The sequence below is a fragment of the Rhea pennata genome, chromosome 1 (genome assembly GCF_028389875.1).
Source record: "Rhea pennata isolate bPtePen1 chromosome 1, bPtePen1.pri, whole genome shotgun sequence".
Lineage (NCBI taxonomy): Eukaryota > Metazoa > Chordata > Aves > Rheiformes > Rheidae > Rhea > Rhea pennata.
Window position 1 is genome coordinate 132,256,792 of NC_084663.1, and position 22,230 is coordinate 132,279,021.

The 22,230-nt window shown below is 38.1% G+C and overlaps 1 protein-coding gene across 1 annotated transcript in view; it reads right to left on the reverse strand.

Annotated features, from left to right (window-relative positions):
* PHEX (phosphate regulating endopeptidase X-linked) overlaps positions 1-22,230 on the reverse strand; it is a 105,000-nt gene that overhangs the window by 79,026 nt on the left and 3,744 nt on the right. Inside the window, exons 2-4 of the mRNA XM_062600341.1 lie at positions 20,918-20,986; positions 18,625-18,786; positions 536-622 (exon numbers count right to left, since the gene is read on the reverse strand). Of these exons, the coding sequence (XP_062456325.1) occupies positions 536-622; positions 18,625-18,786; positions 20,918-20,986 (318 nt within the window). The remainder of the gene's footprint in view (positions 1-535; positions 623-18,624; positions 18,787-20,917; positions 20,987-22,230) is intronic.

Genomic DNA, 22,230 nt, shown 5'->3' on the forward strand with positions numbered 1-22,230 from the left:
TCCAAGCTAGCGTACATTACCTTGCAGCAATGCTTGTGAGCTCAGGAAGACTGTTGCGTGGATGTGGCTATAGAGTGTCTAGTCCTGAGTAGTTTGACACTCAGCTTGCACCCCCCTAACTTTATTTAAATCCCTTTCTTCATAACATTTCTTCAGGGATGAGTGTTAACAGCCCCAGGTTCACAGACACAACATGACTGTGAAATTTCCATCAGAGGCGCCAAAAACAACAGGCTCCTCTGACTTATCAGGCAATATCTCCCAAGACAAGGTTTTAGTATCCTTTTGTACAGGTAAGTAACTTTCCACAGTTCCCTGACATGCAGACCTCTCTATAAAATTTGTTTCTTGTGCTTTAATGTACCTTAGTCTTGGTAGGTGACTTCAGAAATGGACACAGGACCTTCTGCATTCAGTTGAATTCCAATAGGCAAAGCCTGTGCACCTGCATGGAGCTTCAGCAAGTTCATTGGAGAGCAAAAGAGCCTGTCTTTACAAATACACACAGCTGTCCCTCTCAAAGCAGAACACTTACGCTCATTCATACAGGAGGCGTAAAGGATCTTGGCCTTCTGTACAGCTTCACTATCCCGTCTTTTGCTGATAGGTTTCTCAAGCAATGCTGAAAAAAAGGGACATTCTTTCAATACCTTGGAAAAATGTAAGTACTATTTGCCTGCCTCAGTGTTTGCTTTACTCTTAGCGCTTAGGTAATTAAGGATGAGGTACTACATGTATTTTCTTAAGTAGTAACACAAACATAGGAGGCATTTTGATTTTCTTCCACCCTCACACAGAATGTTTTCTTGTAAAGCAGGTTGACTGATATGGTTTATTGCCATCTTTATAAACAGCTATGTCATAAACTGAGGGGACTGGAAACCGTGGGACTAGGGTGGGAATCATAGCCAGAATGGAGGGCAGGAATTCTTTCAAGTGGCTTAGCCTCTGGTGCAGGCACATTGTGAAATGAAGATCCAGACAAGGAGGTGACAGGATCCCAGGAGCAAGACTACTGAGGTTCACTTGCACCAGCTCTGTTGTGGCTGCAAGCATTGGGGAGCTCATCTGTTGTCTGGAAAACACACAACAACCTCAGTCTTGTAAGTGATACAGAAGGCCAAATGTCAAACTACTATTGGAACAACTATATTATAACCCTTTCACTATAGGTACCAGCTCCCTTTGTGCCTGAAAGCCACCTTAGTTTTTCCCCATCTATCCCCTCTCTCTACAAATCTTGCATTTATTGTATTACATTACAGAAGGGAAATACGCAATGTGTATCTGTATCTAAGCAGTCAGCTCTCAGCTGCTTTGAGCCGTTTTCCCTAGTCTGTAAATTAGCCATAAGGCAGCTGCAGACGCATCCACTATGGCTAAATGCAGAGCCAGCTGAGCTCAGCAAGGTCTGTCACCTCAGGTATAGCACAGCATGAACCGTTCTATGACCAAGGAAGTAGGACAGCACTTGCACACAGAAAGGAAATAGGACCAGCAAACCCTGCCTGACCTGGCCTGTCTTTGCGCAGAACTTGCTCATGTCTCATACCATTGCATTGCTGTTACTGGGAAGCCTGCAGAGTGGCTTTGCAGGAACCACCCTAAATCCCTCCCACTGGGTGCTCAGCCAGAGCTAAGAGACCTCAAAAAACTTCAAGAGCATCTTCTCCACATCATACTCCCTAGGGTTCTGGATTTCAAGAGGGTTTACAAGCACAAGCACAGCACAGACTGGCCCTGTGTTATACTATGCCAGAGCTAAGCAGCATGTCCCACTCACAGGGTAAAAGGAAGCATAGTGCTGGTGTTCTGGTAGCATGCCAAAATCAGCAGACGGTCAATGGGATTTCATAGCACCTGCCATGGCAAAACCAAACCACTTCCACAAGAAGCCTACTCAGGTGTCAATGCACTGTTATTCCTCTTCGCCTAAGTTGGCTGGGGGTTATGTTGAGTAATGAAGAGTTGTCTGCATTTGCCATCCAAGAGCAGCACTCCCCTTCACAACTAGGGGCGGCTGCTTGCTCTCTAGCCCCTGTCCTTTCCAATAACTCACCAATTTTCTCTCCAGCACTATCTCTTACAGGAGGCAAAAGTACAGCTTAGTGGTGCAGCTAAATTCTATAGCTGAAAAAGGTTTGTTTAAACTACCTCCCTCAGTATTAGGAGCTGACCACTAGAGGTAGGATTTAAAAGACACTTATTTCCCAGGATTTACACAGCACCTTAAACAACTTGCCGTACAGCACATTTCAATTGTTCCTTACCCATGCCCATCTAAGTACCTCACTCAAGGGAGGCAGAGAGCATAAAAGTACCTACAGTGGCAAAACAGTTCTCTGCCAGCTCCAGTAAGGAGTAGTGCAACAAGACACTACAGATGAACCAAACTATGGTCATTTCTTCAACCATATTGCTGATATCAAACTATTTATTAGTCACATAATACCTTGGCGATGAGCAAATGCCACTCATTCTCTCCCTCCACTTCCCTTTCTCTCTCAGAAAAAATCTTCATGTGCTTGCATCTTTCAGAAATGCAATGAGATCATTCTGTTTCAGTTATGGATAAGACTTTCCACAAATCTACTACTGGACAGGATTCACAGCACCTTTGGCTTGACATCCTCAAATTCTTAATATTTCTCAGCTTCTTAAACACAATATAATACCAATCACTGACACCAGCATGCACAGTTCTGAACAGAATAATCAGATCTGTTCATGTTTTAAGAATGAAATTTTAAAAGCAATAATAAATCAAACCTACATAAAACTAAGGATGAAAAAATACATGCCAGCTAAAGTCATTGCGATAACTTCTGTTCCTTGCCAGTGAGCTGCACAGCCATGACATTTCAAGCTAATAAAATTCAATACCTAAAGCCTAGCTGAAACTCAGGAGAGATACAATGGATGAGATCGAATAAAATAAAATCAACTTTAAGAATACACCCGCATATTAAAGTCAGACCTGGTGTTTTCCCATTGAATCACCTTGTTCAGCTACAGAATGAAGCTGTAACACTCCTTGCGTTATTACAAAGAGTGATGTAGGTAGTATCCACTGCCAATTTGCTCAGAATTAATTTATGAAAAAAAAAATCCTTGATTCTGATTATGTAAAATTCACTGTCCATACCTGAAAGCCTTAATAAGATGGTTGAATCCTATTCTGGGCACTGAAATGGGGGATGTGGTCCTTGAATATTCTTTAGATTAAGGAGGTTTCTCAGCCTTAGCTCCAACTTTCCACAAAATTTTAGAAGCTTAGATCTGGAACACTGATCAGATCTATTTGCTCTCTGCATTAGCTAATTAAAATCCAAAGAGAAGGTTTAGAAATGCTCCAACTTAACTTACAAAAGATATTTATCTTACATGCCCTTGAGTATTAGGCTTCTTAAGGAACAGCAAGAAGAGACAAGAGCTGTATAGCAATCAAGAGTATGGATAATCAACTAATCTATCTACAGGTTGAGATATCCATGGAAAGGAAATCACTGCTGTGATAGTAACTAGTGTAGATAAATAAAGCCAGCTTTAAATTAGGAAGGTGAGGTAGTGCAAGCAGCCAGCCATGGTAGCAGACTGCTCTGCACGGGCTGCAGCCCCCCTATGAGGGTACCTTACATCGAATGTCTGTACATGCAAAGCTCTGCACCGGATTTGAGCTTGCTGCTCTCCGAGGGACCTCTGCAAGTTGGACAGTCCTGCCTCAGCAGCACCCCACACTCAGCAGTGCAGAAAGGTGCTATCTGAGTCCTGCTACAGCTCTTGTGTCTTACACGGCCTTTCAGGTTCTCAATTCTATCAGTGGAAAATGCCAGCTGGTATCCCACAGGCTAACCCAGCACCTCCGACAAAATCTCTCAGGATAGCTGTGTGGGGAAAATGTCTTTCCAACTTATATAGTTTTAATGGCTTCAGATATTTTCTGTTTCTATACTAAATTGAAAGCAATACCTATGGAGCCTTCTAAGGAAAAGGAGGAGAAGGGCTGCCACAGGTCAGGTAACATCCTGACAAAATACTCAACTACTATTTAGGTCTCTACTCTGCCATTCCAGGTGACTGCCATCACTGCTAGCTGGGAGAGCATATGTAGTTGTGTGAGTGTTGAGAAGTTGAGTCTAAAAGATTTTTAAGCCTAGTGCCTGGAATAAAAAAGCACAGCCAAGTTAGGGCATGCAGGCTTAACTAAAGCAACTCACTCAGCAGTAATATGGACAGTGGGTTTTGTCTTTCCTGCAACTTTTTTTTTTAATTGGAATTTAGACCATTTTTTGAATGAAAAAAAAAATGTTTCTAAATGAAAAACTCCAGCTTCCCAAAGTAATCTCCTACTTCAGGATTCCAACTGTTAACTGAATTCAGCTTGAATCTATAAACAATTTTAGATAAAAACAAAATTTTCACCAGATTCACTGGTTATGAGAGAAATATTATCCAGCTTCTGTCAGCATCTTTTAGCTTAATCTTTAAATAAGAATTTTTAAGGGATGAATGCTTTGGACTGTGAAACATATCTCTTATGATATAAAAAGATTTAGAAGCAATAGGCCATTTGTTACCCCCCAGTTAAATGTCAGAGCTAAGCATGGAAACCCTCTGAAAGAGCACAAGATCTTTCCATGATTATTGAAATCATGACCAGTATGCATGATCAAAAGTGATCAGCAGCAATCACAATTCACAGCTTTTGCTGTGAATTGCTTATTCAAAGCAATTTAAAGTAAGCATGGCTTATTTGCCATGCAGCAATTTGCTAAGTTACAGTAGCTTAAGAATCTGACTATCTAGCCAAATATAAAGTACAAGTTTGGATGGCTGTTATAGCAAAGCAACTCCTGTTCTTCAGTCACATCTTTTGTTCCCTTCAGTTTCAAATTAATTCCATAGGATTTTTATTTTTTTAAGGGATCAAAGGCATCTTTCTGTGTGCAAAGGACGCTCAAACACAAGATTTACATCTGTTGTCAAACAGAACACAGTTATGGCGAGTGTCAAAATCTGTCTGTAACTCTGCTCTGCAATAGTTAAAACAACATACTTCACCTCATTAAGCAACTGCCACTTGTACGTTCAGAAACCAGTTAAAGGTTTTCACGGTATCTTAAACCTCCTAAGGTTGCAGACCACTTCATTGCTCCTTTTCTTTACCAAGGGGCTGAGGGTAGGGGAGGTTCCCACTGCAAAGGAGAGTTCTTTTACTTCTGGCAATCTAGGTCAGACAGGCTTAGATCACAGCTCTCCCCAGCTCTCGCACAGAGGCCCAGTATCACTAATAAAAAATCTGGCCATAGTTGGTAATGACATGGCAGTGGTATGACTTGTAGGTGCTCAGACAAGCAGTCAAGGAAAAAAGCCACAGCCAGAAGGGGGAACTGGGAGGAGGAAAGGGAAAAAAGGGAAGATTCTTATTAAGTTGCCTTCAGACAGTGCTCTTCTAGGACAAGAGGGCTAAAAAAAGACAAACCTGAGATTTACTACACTACTGTAAATAACAGTCATCTATTGTTAAAGACTGAGAGTAATTCACTTTATAAAGTGAGCTTTGTTATTTTGTGTGTGTGTGTGTGTCTGTGTCTTTATGTATATATATCTATACACACACACACATATTTAGCTATTCTAAGTTTGCTAAGATTAGTTCTGCGGCTAAATGCTACCTTTAATCCTTACTTTCCATTTCTAGCCCTTGTTGATTTTCCAGCCTACTGTCTTACACAACTTCACTTTAGTTTTCAAACCTCTAATTTTATTTACAGTACTGAGATATGCTGTATTTCTTTCCCCGTCTGAGCTAGAATGCATAGAAAAGGTTTTGTACAGTCAGATCTGTGGAAAAGAGCAACAAGTATTCCATTTACTCTGACTGAAAATACAGATTTAAGTTATTATAGTTCTGACCTGCAGACTGAATATTCTGTGCTATCAGGCAGTTTTATACCTACATAGCCTCTCACAGGAATGCACTCAACTATGTGATTAGCTAAGCTTATTAATTGCTCTAGAGAGACAGTGTAAGGTTTTAAGTACTTCACAACCACAAACACAGAGAATAGATTGTGCCAGTGAAGATAGTAGCATTTTTTTGTTTTCACTCATTTTTTTTCTGATCCTTTTAACAAACATTTGCTATATGTGGAAAATGCAAACAAACATTTGTACAGTGATATCTAATGATTATTTGAAATATTTTTAAATGCCTTGTACATTGAAGAAAAAGCACTGCATGTGTGAATATACCAGCAGGGATATATTCAGGCTTTAAACAAGAAATGCTACAGCAGAACCCAAAGGGACATCCCATTTCCTGGCAAGTTGTAACCCTGAAGGAGTGAAAAGCTCCAAGCAGACAAGCAATTCAGTGTGAATTCCCAGGGCAGCACTAGAGCAAAGAGCAGTCTTGGATGGCAAAACCAGAAAAGTATCAAAGTGGGGAGCTGATCTTATTGTTGCACACAGGCTGGTGAGACAGGCTGGAACACTGCCTGCCCTTCTGGGTCTGCATTATAAAAACAGTGCTGAACAGCTGGACAGGGTGCAGAAAAATGTCACAATTATTTGTGTTTTTCTTTGGGTGTGGTGGTTTGAGAAGTGCAAAAAAAAAATGCCACGGAGTAAGAGATTTAAAAAGCCACTTTAAAAAGTGAGAGATTTAAATCTTTAAAAAGATTTAAAAAATGGGTTGTTTTGAGTCACAGAAGATGGTGGAAGGGTGATGAGATTAAAGTATATGCAAGTACCTCACCATTAGAAAATGCTTGGTGCCAAAAAGAACTTCGGACTTTTGAAAAAAGGCACAAGGAAAACTTACAGTTAGAAGATGAAGACCAATACAGCAGTTACAGTGATTAACCACTGGAGCCAAACAACCAATGAACATTGGATTCTCTCTCCCTCAACACCTTCAAAACTCGATACTTTTTTGAAAGATGAACTTTAGCCATATGTGAATCATATTTTATCCCAACACAAGTTGCTGAGCTGAATACATGGGTAATGTAATCATTTCTAATACACATCAGATCACAGGAGACAATCTACAGCTGCTCTTGGCATCACACTCTATACATTTAGGATAAGGATCCCAAAACGCTCATAGACACATGAAACAAAACAGATTCAACGTTTTCCATTGTTACAGATAAAGACAGTGAGGCACAGAGGGCTAATGTCTCCTTAGCTAACTCATGTCAGAGTCCTACTGATTTCAGCAGTGCTCCTTTGCGAGCATAAGGCTTCCTGAAGTTGATCCAAACAGCCCGATCCTTTGGAGCTGCTGAAAGTCCCTCACTCCAATTAACGTCAGCAATGGTGGGAGTTGCTCAGCATTGCCCAGATGATGCTCAGTATCCCTCAGACTCCAAAGCATTTTGCCATGCATCACTAGGGAAAGCAGCAGCAGATCCAGAAAGGTGCCCAAGGGCTGCTCTGAAACTCATAACTAGCCACGCGCCCAGCCAAGGGCAGAACACACTCTTCAGGCATGTCCTCAATCAGCCCCTTGAAAGTCCCACGTGACAGCATACTCCCACTTAGGTTTGTGTAGCAGCAGCTAGCAGCCATGTTTACTGCCTTGTGTATGTTTATCATTTCCTGAGACCCAGTGACCTTTAGTTTTTGAGACTGATGACCAGGAACTCTGTCTGCAGAAAAGGAGTTTCTTTGCAAAATACCTAACGACAGATGGGGTGGATTTCTCTTTCAACGCTTAAGCAATAAAGACTCTGTTCTTCACACTCCTCTCTGTAGCCTCCTCCTGCTATAGAGGTTGGGTTATCAGTTTCATGAGAATTAAAAGAACCGTTCACTCCTCTCCAGCTATCAGTCACAAGCTTTGTGTCCTTCCCAAGATAGTATTATTTTGTGATACTTCTGTAAGAAAGGAAAATCCCAATTATGTTTTGGAAATCTACATGAGATCTTCTGATGCCAGCAGCAGGAAGTTTTAAGGATCTCCTGTGAGGAATTTCAGCTTAAAAGCAGAGGAGAAAGAGTACTTAATCACTGTTATATATTGACAGTGACTATTCCTCTCAAAGTCTTCTCCACAGGGGAAGGAAACAGATGTAGACTTTGTGCATCAACAGGGGGGCAAGCATGCACCAAAGAATACGAGTACATGTGGCAAATGTTTGTCTGTTGAGCACTGGCCACGCAAAACATGAAACACTTGTGTACAGAATGCCACTGACTGAGTCCCTGAGCTGTGATGTAATTATGATTAATCTAGTCCCCACTAGGAGCATCTAACTCTTAAACTACAGATTTATTTTGCAAAGAGCTATGTCAAAAGGGCCACCTGATAAACGATCCTAAGTTATAGAACCCAAACACATGTATCAAGATGCTGCAATTTCTTCAAACTCCCTGTGCACTAAATTTAAAGAAGTCAAGTTTATTATGACTCATGGATTCTTCTTGCACAGCAGTAGCTTGGTCAAGATGCAAATGACACACACACACACAAAAAAAAAAAAAAAAAAAAAAAAAAAGAGAGAGAGAGAGCGCGTTTAGAACCACACTGCTGTTACCTAAGTCACAGAAAGACAAACGTACAGTCTTAATTATGGTCATGTAAACTGACTTGTTCCAAGAATGATTATTTCAAAATGGTTTGGGATCAGCTGACATTCATTTAATGTATCTTTTTTTCCACTTTCTCTTTTTTCCTTAAAGTCTGGGGTTAAGAGGAGAGCTGGCAGTGGTGAGTTTTATGGACCAAGGCCTACGAGGAGTATAATGTTCTACCTCCAAATAAAAACACTAGCCACAGTGTCTAAAATTATGGACAACACTGTTATGACTACTTGACCCATGGGAACTTCTTCAACTTGCTACATGATAATGTAAGTCTGAAAGACTGCAACACAGACAATCCAGATTACAAATTCTGAAAAGAGGATAACTTGATATATAGGCTCTAAGAGGAAATAATAAACCTAACTGACATTTCAATGCTGTACATATTTATCAGGAACAAGCCAGATATGGTCAAGCCAAGATTAAATTATTCTTAGAATTAAATCTGTTCTTTCAAAGTACAATCCTGTAAACGCACAGTCACCTTCTACTTCAGAATGCAAGCACTTCTGTTTAGCACTTCAGCTAAACTTTATTCCTGTAATTTTTAACAGGTTTATTAGCTCAGGTCAGTTTTCTGCACTAATGTAGCTACAATTGCATTCATTTCAGAGTTGCTTGCAGGTGAGCCTGCTCTCACCTGCCTGCAAGACACCATAAAGGCAAAGCTCAGTGGAGAGGAAAGAAACCTATTTATAATTCTATTCTGATACCAACAAAACCAAAATTAGCTTTCAAGTATGTAGTTTTAGGACTATATTAATTCATTAAATTATTTTATGCCTTAAACACAAATTTCCTTTTAAGAATTTCTTCTACTATACAAGTTCAGTGTATAGTACAACCCATCTTCTCTGTTAACAGCCAGTAGACAGCAATATTTGTTTTTTGAAACCTCCCCATAATAAGGACTTTTTTCTTTTTTTTAACTTCAAATAACCACTTCTGCTATTTGCTCCAATGTTTATTCCTAGTTCAGGTGTCTGGTGGACAGTCTGACACACACAGTCTGGAGCCCACATTTCCAAACTCTGTTTATAGAGTCTGCTGCAAGTGATTGTTGTTTTTAAATAAAAGTTTGTTTCTAGGATTCCAAAATAAGAATACACTGTTTCAATGCTAAAAGTTTGTTTCTAGGATTCCAAAATAAGAATACACTGTTTCAATGCTTAATTTGCACTCCCTCACTACTAAAACCACTCAGTAGTCTAGTTAGTGTCACTAGTCTTACTAGTGTAGTTAAATTCTTTTTTTAAAAAAAAAAAAAAAAAGCATTCTATTTTTTTTTTTTTTTTTTAACTTGGTGGTTGTAATATTGTTCACTTTGGGAAGTATAAAAGGGAAGCATGCACTATAAAAATTACTTGAATACGCTTCACAAATGCCTGTTTCAAATACTAATGCATTATGGCCCAGATTCCTCTACTGTTTGCTAAATATATATGGAAAAAACAAACTGGTACTGAAGACATACAAAAATTGGTCTCTACATGGTTAAAACTATCCTTGTCCAAATAAAGCTTTGCATCTGAGTCTACAAGAAAACAAGGGGAGGGAGGGGAAGCTGCTAGGGGAAGGGAGGGAAAAAAAATCAAAACAAATAATACCATAGGCACCAATAAGCTTCCTCTCCATAAAAATTTGTCATTTAAAATTTTTGTCCTGTCAGTGTGTACATAGCCCTACAAGAACATCTTCATTTTTGAGGGTAAATGATCAAGGAATTAACTTCATAGACCAAGGAGCTAAATCTCACGTATATTTAAAATGGATACATGAAAATTATTCTCTTTATTTGAAAAAAAAAAAAAAAAAAAAAAAAAAAAACACATATGCACCATCAATCCAACCTGGAGAGCATTCTCTTTATCAAAACAGAAACAAAAAAATTAATTTTGAGCTAATTAAAACGCATTGTTCAACCTGAACCAACTGGAGATCCAAGTTGAAGCCCATCTGCCCATTCTGAATGTCTCCCATATCTTGAAATTTCCTAATTATTATTCTGAGTTGGCTTTTCTTTCATCTCTAGCATCAGAATTATTTTACTTTATATGAAACTATGTATTAATTGTGGTAGGAACTAGATCCCATCAAGAAAGTGAAGTATTTGAGCTACCTGGCTAATAAAATCATTTAGAAGAACACTTACTCCCTTTGACTCAGTAATTAGAATATTTTATGCCAAATAAAGCACTTGCAATTGGAGAGAACAAGAAAGAGCAACCACACAGCCTACCTTTTCACAACTGAGATGATACCCTGAGAGATGAAAGATCTATATTCCTCCAGACCCACTGATATAATCATCACTGAAATTAGCCCCTGCCACAGATTCTTCCTTACCCCCCCACCAAAAAAAAAAAAAAAAAAAAAAAAAAAGTCAAGTAAAGTTATTTGGCAAATTAATCTTAAACTTGTGAATAGTCTTGGATCATTTTCTATCATCAAACCACACTCTGCACTGATGGAAATTAAACAGCAGATGAATATACCTTTGCCTTGTCTTTTCTGATGCTCATAATGAAGCAAATTTCACCAAAGTATGAACGTTTTCTGCTCTCATGTATTTTGCATTCCCTTCTGTAATCAGCCTTCCACTGCCTTAAGAGCACTAGACACAATTTACGTTGTCCTACTACCTGCCATAGTTTATACACCCATATCTTTGGTGGCAGAAGGCATCTAGGATGCTAATGAATGGAGCTATTGATCATCTTTGGAAGGGGTGATTCTGATTTGTATAGATTCAGATATTTCTTAAGTATAATAGTTTCCATTTTCTGAAACCTGTTACTTGCATCATTTTTTTTACTTTTTTAATAAAAACTGAATTTGTTCTGCAGCACCAGGAGTCTCTTCTTCAGAATTGTGTTTTCTGAAGCTGATGCCTTAATCTAGGCCTGCCTCGTTTTAATAAATTGCGTTCGCACCACCTTTTTTTGTTTCTTCCTTTGAAAAGGCATTTAATGATAATTAACACACCATTAATCAATTCTGGCAAACATGCTTCATATTTGATACAATTAATGTCCTTTAGCCTACTTCTTGATGATGTTTTCTATCTCACCATTGATAGTCTAGTGACAGCTGAAAATAACCAGTCCATCATTATCAATTCCTCTGACATTCTAATAGAAGACTTAATCATTATGAATTAATTTTGCATTACTGGGGATGTAATTAATAAGCATGTCCATAGGAAATCATGAAGTAAATTCATGAAGTAATTAATCAATTCATATAGTTTCCAACTCCCAACAAGCACAAATCAAGTGAATCAAACCACTGTTTCCAAATGTTAACTTACACAAATAAATCTGATTAATATGTTGGGCATTTTAGGTCCCTCCCCTCCCCAACCAGAAATTTTTCTATCTTTTTTTGATTATCAGTTTCAAAAATATGAAAGTTTTCATGGAAATGGCAATTGGACAGCTGTGCTTACATAAATGCTTTCTAATGCTGCTCAGTGACATAATATAGATAACATTTCCTAAATGACAATGCTGTTTGTGGCCATAACTTTAGTATCTTGCAAATTCTCTGAGTTTGTATATGAAAAGATAAGCACATCACGAGCTTCTCGTAAAAGTCAACTAATGTAACTGTACACAAACTATAATAAAAAAGGCAGATCATTATATGGGGGTGTGAGAGCCATTGTTCATAAATTTGATTTCAGTAATACATCTTATACAATCTTTTGAGCAGTATTCATTCATGCCCTCATTATGCTACAGAAGATAACCTTGACATATGATGTCAAGATTAGGCACATTAGTTTATAGTATGTTTAAGCCAGAAAGTTGTAAGATCCCAGTTTGTTACAACACAAATGGAGCTCTGTGTTAAATACCAGCATTAAGCTTTACTTGACTGTATTAATATTTTCAACATGTACTTGCATTATTTTTTTAATTTGAGCTAGATAATATGGAAAAACAGATGTCACAGACGGCTGTTTTTTAAGGAATGAATACCCCTTCCTGCAGAATTAATTGTAAAAAGTATAGTCAGATAGCAATTTTGTAATTAAATATCCAAAGATATAAATATATCATCCTGATGCAAGCAACAGAAGAAATTGAGATTCACTCTAAATCTAGTTTGAAGATTGTATAGAAAGATTGTGTCATGTGTAGAAAGAGTGATATAAACCTAACCTAAACCTGTTCCAATGCAAGACTCATAAGAAGATGGTGTTCTGGTCTACTGACTAGGGAGACACTGTGGGAATCCTGTGGCTCAGCTACCATGCTGCCTTAAAACCTCATTCAGGAACCAAAATGATCTCTTTTCTGTACTCAGGTTTCCCAAAAGCACCCATTACAAACACAGCTTTAATTTCAAGCAGCTGCAAAAGCTCATAAAAAAAGTCCTGGCTTCTCCACCTTCAATTCAGGTAGTCATTTTATCAAAAATCAAACTGTTAACTTGTTGCCCAGAGAGATTTACGCGACTTGTGCTATGTCTGATTTTTCTTACATTTAGATAAATACGCCATTTTCAAAATTAGTGAACACTGCCCCCAGAAACAACACCAAAGAATTTCAAAATTATTGGTGTTGAGTCTTGCATTTAGATAACCAGGAGACACTTTCATCACTTTTCATTATCATTTCTCATCAGTGTCAAGCTTCAGAGAAAAGAAAGGCCTCTTCCTTCATATGGAGATTTGGAAACAAAATATCTGCTAAGGAAGAAACAAGCACAATGAGAGTTTGAGCACAAACTACCCTTTAGTAATGTCCAGCAAGAGACAGAAATGGTGGAAACAATTCTCCAGAAGCCTCTTATTGCTGAAAGCCAAGAAAAAGCAAGTGAGCTCTCCTCAAAACATGCCCCTGAGGGCCTAAGCTCCAGAACAACCAGGCCAGGTACTGTGGAAATCCTGGGACGTGTGTCCAAGTGCAACTTAGCAGGTGGACTGCCACGGACCCCACATGAAGTCTGCATGAAAAACTGTCGGGAAGGGGGGAGAGTGGAAGCTCCATCCAACTTCATTTTTTAATCGCAGCTTCACCAAAGCTGAACCATTTATTCCAAGCAATTCAATTTGAATGAGTTGTTAAATTCTGATGAAAAAAAAAAGAATACAGGGATATTTTTCCAACCAGCAATATCTGGGATAAACGTTTATAGTTGTTTATAGATCCATATTCAGTCTTGAACAGCAGCCAGCTCAGTATGATAGAGCACAGATGATTCTTGCAGGAACTACAACTTGTAAAACACACAGACATATCCTCTTAACAGCTGCAATTTCTGAAAGATTGATAATAACTCTTGTAGGGATTATGTCAAAGATCTAGACCACAGAGTGGTATCTGAAACCGCTAAAAAGAGATCTACATGTAGTAGAAAAGATCAAGCAGAAAAGACTAAGCGCTATTACTGCTATGTTGTTACCTAGGAGTAGCCATCCAACAAGAAACAATTAGAGGTAGCGGCATAAATATCCTTTGAATGTCTTTTCTTCTGCTGCTGCTCTTCTTTTTCTTGTATTCGGAACAACTCTCAACAAGCTACCTCTGAGGAACAAATAACTAAGTGGCACAAGACAGATTAGTGGAGATGGAAATCTATAGGTCTAATAGATGTCGTAGGCCATATCTAAACCATCCCAGTAGTCCCAGCTACATGTCTGTCAAAGGGTGGGAGAACAGAAGCCAACAGAAGCCAACAGAAGCCCAGCAGCACCCAATCCTCTGAGCAGTACAGCAACCACCCAACACTGACTTCTGGGATTTGTCTGAAAGGATGAACTTATGGTCAAAATAGTATAAATTTCAATACTGAGATATTTTTGCCTTCATGGATTTACTTAAAGGAGAACTTATTTTCTAAAAAAATTCCTTGCAGCTTATCTTAGGAAAAGTTGTCTACACTGCCAAGTTATTTTGTTTGCTCTCTGTCTCATGTTCTTTAAAAAGCCATATACTATATCCTCCTAAAAGGCTTCCATTTCTTGCCATTTGCCACGTGGGAAATGCCTCAGTTTATTTAAGCAGACTCTCATTCAGCAAGCAGCAATGCTAAAAAGCTTAGCACAGCAAATTTGTCTGAAGTAGGTGCCTCATTGGACAAGAACTAGTATGGAGAGTGAATCCATAAACTGGTTTCCACAGACATAAATTAAATTTAAAAGTCTGAAAGACATATTCGGAAAGTATTCATGTAATTTAAATCACTTCCTTTGTGATGCTGAGATTTAGGAATGTTTGGAGAGGCTTTTTTATTGCTTCCTGCATGGTCACATGGAGGAGAGGCGGAGAAAAAAAAAAAGCTGCACATTGTTGTTCTACAGACTTCAGAGAAAAGAAAAGAAAATGGCTGATGATCAACATTCACCAAAGGTAACTTGTTTACTTGCCTCAGCCTTCCAGTCTGGAATTATTCACAAAAAGCCACCTGCGTTTCAATGGTAAGACGACAGTGCTCCTAAACTCTTAATTAAGGTCACCAATCAAAACAGAAAAATTCAAACAGTTGCAGGAAATTTTATGGCAAGTGAAATACATATACTAACTTAAAGAGACATTGCAGCCTTGACACAATGTAAACTGAAAACTGACAACTGAACTGTTGCAGTTTGACATAGCTCTTGTTCATATGACAGGGGCCAAACTTGAACCATTTCTTCCATTTTGAAGGACGCAATGGGCTACGTCATAGTCTTATCAGTGCCAAAATTGGTCATCCCTAACAAACTACAGCACCTTTAAATGTGCCTGTGGTGCATCAGCAAAAAGGGCTTGATTCAAATTAAGTCCAGTCAGAAATGATTAATTAAAGTATCTTGGTTCTTACCAACATACGAACCAAGAAATCTTAACCTAAATATTGGAAGGTATTAGTTGTCAGTCACATGAATCTCAATCACAATCAAAAGCACAAGACTCTACTTAAAAATCATCTTTGATCTTCTTTGTGAACTTTGGTTATCTAGAACTGTCTTCTGTACATTCTTCCACAACGTATGAAATCCTATTACTGCTGATGTCCAAGGAAAGTGCCAGCCTTCCTTTCACAGGGCTGGGATTTTACCCACTTTGTGTAGCCAGGACATCAAACTGAGAGTCACATGGGGCTTCTGGGTTTCTCTGAGACTAAAAAAATAAATCCAAGTGACCCTTATAAGGAGGATGGGAAAGAAACTGAAAGGGAAATGATGATATAATTTTAGTTTGAATCCTTCCGAAAGACAGCCAGAGAAAGCAACAGGTGTACAAAATATTTTATATTCCTATCCATTATAAACCCAAATTCTTGCACAAAAATAGGATTTTAACTGACATACATGTTTTGCTAATCTAGAAGAACCCTGAAGTACACCTTTCTTGTCCTTTTTCTTCAGTCAGTCAAAGGTATGTGGGATAAGAAATCCACTGTCTATTGGCTCTCAGCTATTTTCCATTGACCCAGCCCACCATTCTTTGCAATTCCCAGTTAAAGCACCAAAACTTTTCACAGACGTACAAAGTGTTCTTCCCGTTCTTCCAGCTGACAGTCAAGTCCTGGGCTTCTGTGTGTCTGCATGCTCAAAATAAAAAATAATAATAAAAAAAGCTTCACTCTCAAACACAGCCACAGTTAACACAGGCTTTTTGGTACACTGTGCTGCCACACTTACTGCATTTTGGTAAGCCAGAACTAAGACTTTCACTGGCTGCCTATTAACAACTGGAAGATCCTCCTCCATGTTGGTTGCCCCGAACACAAAATGAAATTTATAGAAGACTGAAGATGTCCTTGTATAACCAAGACTCTGTACAGGACTTGCAAAATACCCAACCATCCTTTCGGCTTAAGGCTCAGGAACATTTATGGGCCAGAAAACAGATTATATGTTCAAATAATTTATTTTAAGTAACATCATTTTTTTTATATATTGCCTGAGTAAGTACTTCTGTCTATATCACACCATCAAAGAATATCAAATATGAAAAATGTGGCTTTCTGGCCACGTCATGTTATCACTTTAAGATTAAAACTGTTCTTTAATATGATAAATATTTCAGAACATAAAACTTGCATAATAATCAGCTCTTTAAAGATTGGAGATTTTTTAATCTTCTGATTGTCAAACAGGGAAATTTACAATAAAGTACAAAGCTCCACTAAAAGTTCTTTAGGAAAGAAAATAAATTGGCTTCCAAAGTCTGGTCTGCCATATATGTTCCTCTGTGCAAAAGCTCTTCCACTTGCTAAAACATTTGATGGCTAGGATGAGTGATCCACAAATGAATAACTGGGAGTGTCAAACTCATTTAATAAAGCAATTCAAGTTTAACTACAAACACATACATAGAGGTTGAAGTCATGTTTCATTATTTCAGCCACCTGCACAGAAATATACCCATTTATATTTTGGAGGGTTTATTAAATAAAAAGTTAAGGAGATGACGACAAATGTTACATTCAATCAGCTCCTCTACTCCAACCAACATTTCATGTTCTTGTCCCTGTACATTGCTAAGGAGAACTTTAGGTGTCCTGGTAAAGTAATTATCAGGGTGTCCATTATGCCCCTTTCTTGATATGGAGTTGCCATTAAGCAAATGTATCTCACTCAGGTGTTTCTTTCTTTGTCTTGTATTTTCCTAGCTAGGGATTAGCAACTTATAAGTGGATTGCAGGAAAAATATCATATAAAAATGTGACTTAGCATGATGCCCTTGATTACTCTCTGTAAAAAGAGGAAATTAAGATGAGAGTCACAGCTTGCTAGTCTACATTTAATTAGATCTGGCTTATATGTGGCTATTTCCTTATGTGTGTGGCACATTCACACAGGACATACAGTCATTTAACACATTTTGGCAGCAGAACAATTACATGCAAATGTAAAACAGATTTCAGTTGTATTTTTTCATCTGGTTGTGACATCTTCAGCAGACTTAAAACAGCAGTCATTAGATTGCATCCTATACTGAAATTCCCAAACTCATACTCTGAAATTGAATGCAGCTTTTAAAATACTTAATGATATGAAGATTGAGTATGAGATGACTGAAGAAAGCAAGTGGAGAGAGTTTTGATACATACACACATGCACATTTACAAAAGATAACAATAAATGCAATAGTCCTCTTTAAACACAACATCCAAGGACTGATCTTTGTTCTGTGGTAAGCGCAAGCAGGCTTAAGGTATACAACACTCAGGCACATCAAGGACAATACTAAATCTTGCACATCTCCCTTCTTCTGCATGACTCATAGTTTTAGTAACAATCATAAAAATCTGGTGTGTTTTTCCTACCTAACAATAATCGTCACTCTTTCTCCCCAGCTGGTCTGTGGAACTTCCTGATGAGGTGGCCTTACTGCAGAGTACAGCACAAAGTCAATTCATACACAGATTAAAATACCTCCCTTCCTACACGTTTCCCATCTCAGGCTATTTTTTCTTCAGACATATCCTTAAGCAGCCTTCCATTTCACTGATGACAGTGCAGGTACTTCAGTGGCAACCACACACCTAGACATCTTATTTGCCACCTGGCAAAGCAACTTGAAGAAAACCGAAGACCCAAATAACCTCCATCTCCGGAAGTCTGTAAATTGCCTACTGCCAAGAACTAGCTAAGCAGGCTGAAAAATATCACTGTATTTTTGCCTTACTACATTCTTTTCCTGCTATTGGCTACTGACAGAGGGAGTGCTGTCCTAGAAAAACGTTTGTTTGAGAATGTCTGTCCCAGATCTAAATGTGCACGTTGTAGTCTTGTGCTCTGGTCTGCCATCCTGCTGTGAGGGCGGAATGGTTCAAATCTTGCAATCTTATCTTTTGGCATTAGTATCCTTTTGTCCCTGCATTCTGTTTCTCTTGTAAGTCATTTTCTCTTAATGTTATTTTCATTAAAAAGCACAAAAAATATAAGTAAAACAGAACAATAAGTTGGTCTGTTGGCTATTACACACTACTCAGGAAGAAGCATGGAGTCCTCATTTCTTTCAAATCAGCCAGTTAGCAAGCTACAATCAAAAGCCAACTTAATGTTTTCAGAAATTGCATATTTACCCTTTAGTTTGAGGTCCACGTTGTGCCGCAGCCAAGGATAAACGCCATAGTTTGACATGTCTTCTGGAATAGGGTGATTATATATCCAACCATCACATGCAAATCGATAAAAGTTCTCACAAGGATCTACAGATTGATTTATTTTGCTTAAGATTGCAGCAGCTGTTAAAAAAAATCACATTAATTTTATGTAACATTTTTACTTAAACAGAATTACGTTAGGCAACAGTCCAGAAAGGATTAACATTTATCAGTTTCTGAAATGTGATACTGACCTCACTTGAAAGCTAAGTCTTGCTGTTCTAGGACTGATGTGTCCTCTCCAATCCTCTACTGTTTTTAAAACAGTAGCAAGAATACCACTCAGTTTCTCTAACATCTAATAATGCCCATATGAGAAACAAAAAATACAGAATGTCTGTGCAATGCTTGCTTTTTGAGTGCTGTACAGAGATGATCAATGAGTTGAACTGCTGGAGCCAGACACCTGAATACAGGTTCTCCATTTCACCATGATGGAATTAATTGCCTGAAGAATTTACTAGTAATACCTATCAAAGAGATTGTAATTAGCATACAGAAATTATATACTCTTGATCTTTAGCTAAATTGCTGCACAAGAAAACAAATTAAATTGTGATCTATCATTCATTGGAAGAGGTAACTGCAGTATTTTCAGCTTAATTTTGTGACTACAGCACCAGCTGCTATTACAAATGAGACTGGTAAGACAGAGATCAGTATGACAAGCCAGACACTTGATAAAATAACTTTTGAGTGCCTAGGCATACGATCATGCATTAGAACAACTATGTTGTAAATCTACATAAGTAGAGTAACTCTTCAAGGATATGTGGGTCCTCGATATTTTTTGACTACATGCTCACGTATTTTGAGGTTTATCCAAACAACATTGATTAAAAGGTCTGGAAGGAAATCTCAAAAGTTTTGTAGACTTTGTGGTACTATTCCTAGTATTCACTAGTTTTACTTAGAATAACTCTTCCTATGATATTTCTGTCTCAGCTGTAATTTTAACTCGCATGTTAGAACTCTCAATTTGATTTTACTGAAGATATTTTGGTACTTGGCAGTTTTTCCATCACTCCTGATATGCTGCTGAGCTAAGCAAGTCCCAGGTCTCAAGATACCATGGAGTAACTGTGCACTGTACTCTGAGCTAAAACAGTCAAGTCACACAGGTCTCCAGGTCTACCTTGGTGCAGAACAACAAAATCAATTCAGATTCAACTTCTTAAGTCACATTTTTTTCCTTTCAAAGCTCAAGATGAAGCACTTTTTAAAATTTTGGTAAGTCATCCTACCTTACCCAGATATACACATTCTTTCAGAAATCAGCGATGGACAATGGTGCCCATAGAGGCCAAGACACTGCCAGTGGAGTGCAGAGTGGAAGTAGAATGACAGGAAACACCATGGAAATGTCAAGATTTGCAATTTTTTCAAATGATTTATGTAGCACAAAGACTTCAAACACAAGCCAGACACTTTAAAGGATTAGATTAATATGATTCAGAATAGAAATAAAAATTCTCTTATAGGTCCACATAAGGTCTACTTTGTGGCACTAAGCCACATTTCCAGATGTGATAAGTATTGTTTGATCTTTGTTCTTATTAAATTCAATGATAAAAAATCTCATTGATTTAGTGACAGCAAAACTTTGTAAAAACTAACCAGCGCAAACTGTCACTTTCAGGGCCTACCAAACCTGATTCCTGTAGCATACATTTAATACTAACAGGTATCTCAGCTCTATAAAGATTGCAACGTGTGTGGAAGAAAAAAAACTGCCAATTTAGAAGTAGATCCAGATTTTGAACTACAGCTACCACATTATGATTTTTTTAATCTATGCAAGATCTGGCCTTAAAGCATTTCTGTGTATAACAATTTATTGGCTTGCTACTTTTCTGACTACTGAAAAGGAAACAGCAAAATACACTTTAAGGTTGAGTCACCCAACATTTGGTCTCCTATAAAAAAATGGAACAAACAGAAAACCAACAAAAATAACCCCATGACTTCAGGAAACTTTTCAAGTTAACCTGCGTAGCATCAAGCTAAAACACTTCAGAACATGAAGCTGAATTATAAAAAAAAAACCATATCTGCAGTTACTTAAAAAAAAAAAAAAAAAAACTCATTCTTTGTTTCTTCTATTAACGAGGTTTTATGACTAAAAGGAATGATGGAACAATTGCAATAGTATCAACATCTCACTAACATGCTGCAATTACTATATAACAGAGGGAAGAAAAATGTTGCTTACCAGCTTCAATGCATTCTGAAGTCAAACAATACTGTTGCTTCTGATGAAAGTTTATAAGGCCTTGGCTAACTGCAAAATGGAAAAGCATAATAAGATCATTTGTAATGAACTGACCATTCCTCGTTCAAGTCAAATGTTGTGCATTTGATCATTCATACATCAATGCAAGACCTGACCCTAATGCATCTCTGACTACAGTAATTTTAAAAAGTTAGAATATGTACTAAGTAAATACTGCAGCTCCTAGCAAATCATTAGCTCCTAGGGAATAATTTCCCCCTGTCTATTTCCTCCTCTCCTTCCTTCATCTTGGTAGGCAGTATGGAGCAAGGACTACTACTCACTGTACATTTGCACAGTGCCTAGAATAACAACACTTCAGACTTACTCAAGAACAGCGCACATTACCGAATTACCAACAATTAATCATTGACATTATTATCCTCCAGAGAGGCATCTTTTGCAGCTGGCAATTTAACATGTCGCTATCCAGTGGGCTTTTGCAGGGTTTTTACAGCTACTCATATGCAGCAGTGCTCATGTTGCCCTGCAGCGGACGGTACCTGCTTTAACAGGTACACAGAACTACCTAACCCGATAGGCATGACCCAACACCAACGGACCACTTGCAACATGCCCTTATTACAGTTAGAAATAACCTACATAGCAACAGACACCGTAATGGTTGTGGTTTATAAACCACAGTGTGCTTTGTAGTATCTTTGGGAGCCAATTCACATGATTTCACTTGCTTCCAAAAACCTTGCTGACATGAACTATGAAATTCTCAGTTGATTTTGCTCATCTTTTAAAAATGCATAGTACAGCTGCCACTGAAACCTAAGCATAGGAGTTGCTCTTTTCAGATGCTGTTGTCAGGCAGCAAATATGCAGCTAATTGATGTCTGAGATGAGGATGAGAAAGAGTCCCAGGAGGTAGATGTGCACACAAAATGAAAAGCCTTGCTATTTCCGTTATATTAACTCAAGCTATAGTGGGGCGGGGGAAAGTACACCAACAGAATATTTCAAGGTATCATAACTCTAACAGTGCTAGTGGTTATAAAGCAATTTTTCCTGAAGTTTTATTGGTCAAGAGAGACAGAAGATATGCAATCATAAGTATGTATTTCAATATGGGGAAATCTTGCTATGAGAAAACTAATGCTAGAATTGAACATAAAGCTTTCCCATCTTTTTTCATACTTTCAGCTTCATAGCTTTAGTGACAATTAATGACAGAACTGCCTGGCTTTCATTCAAACTTTCTTAGAAACTGAAAATGGAAAACTATTTCTGGACAACTTACCAAA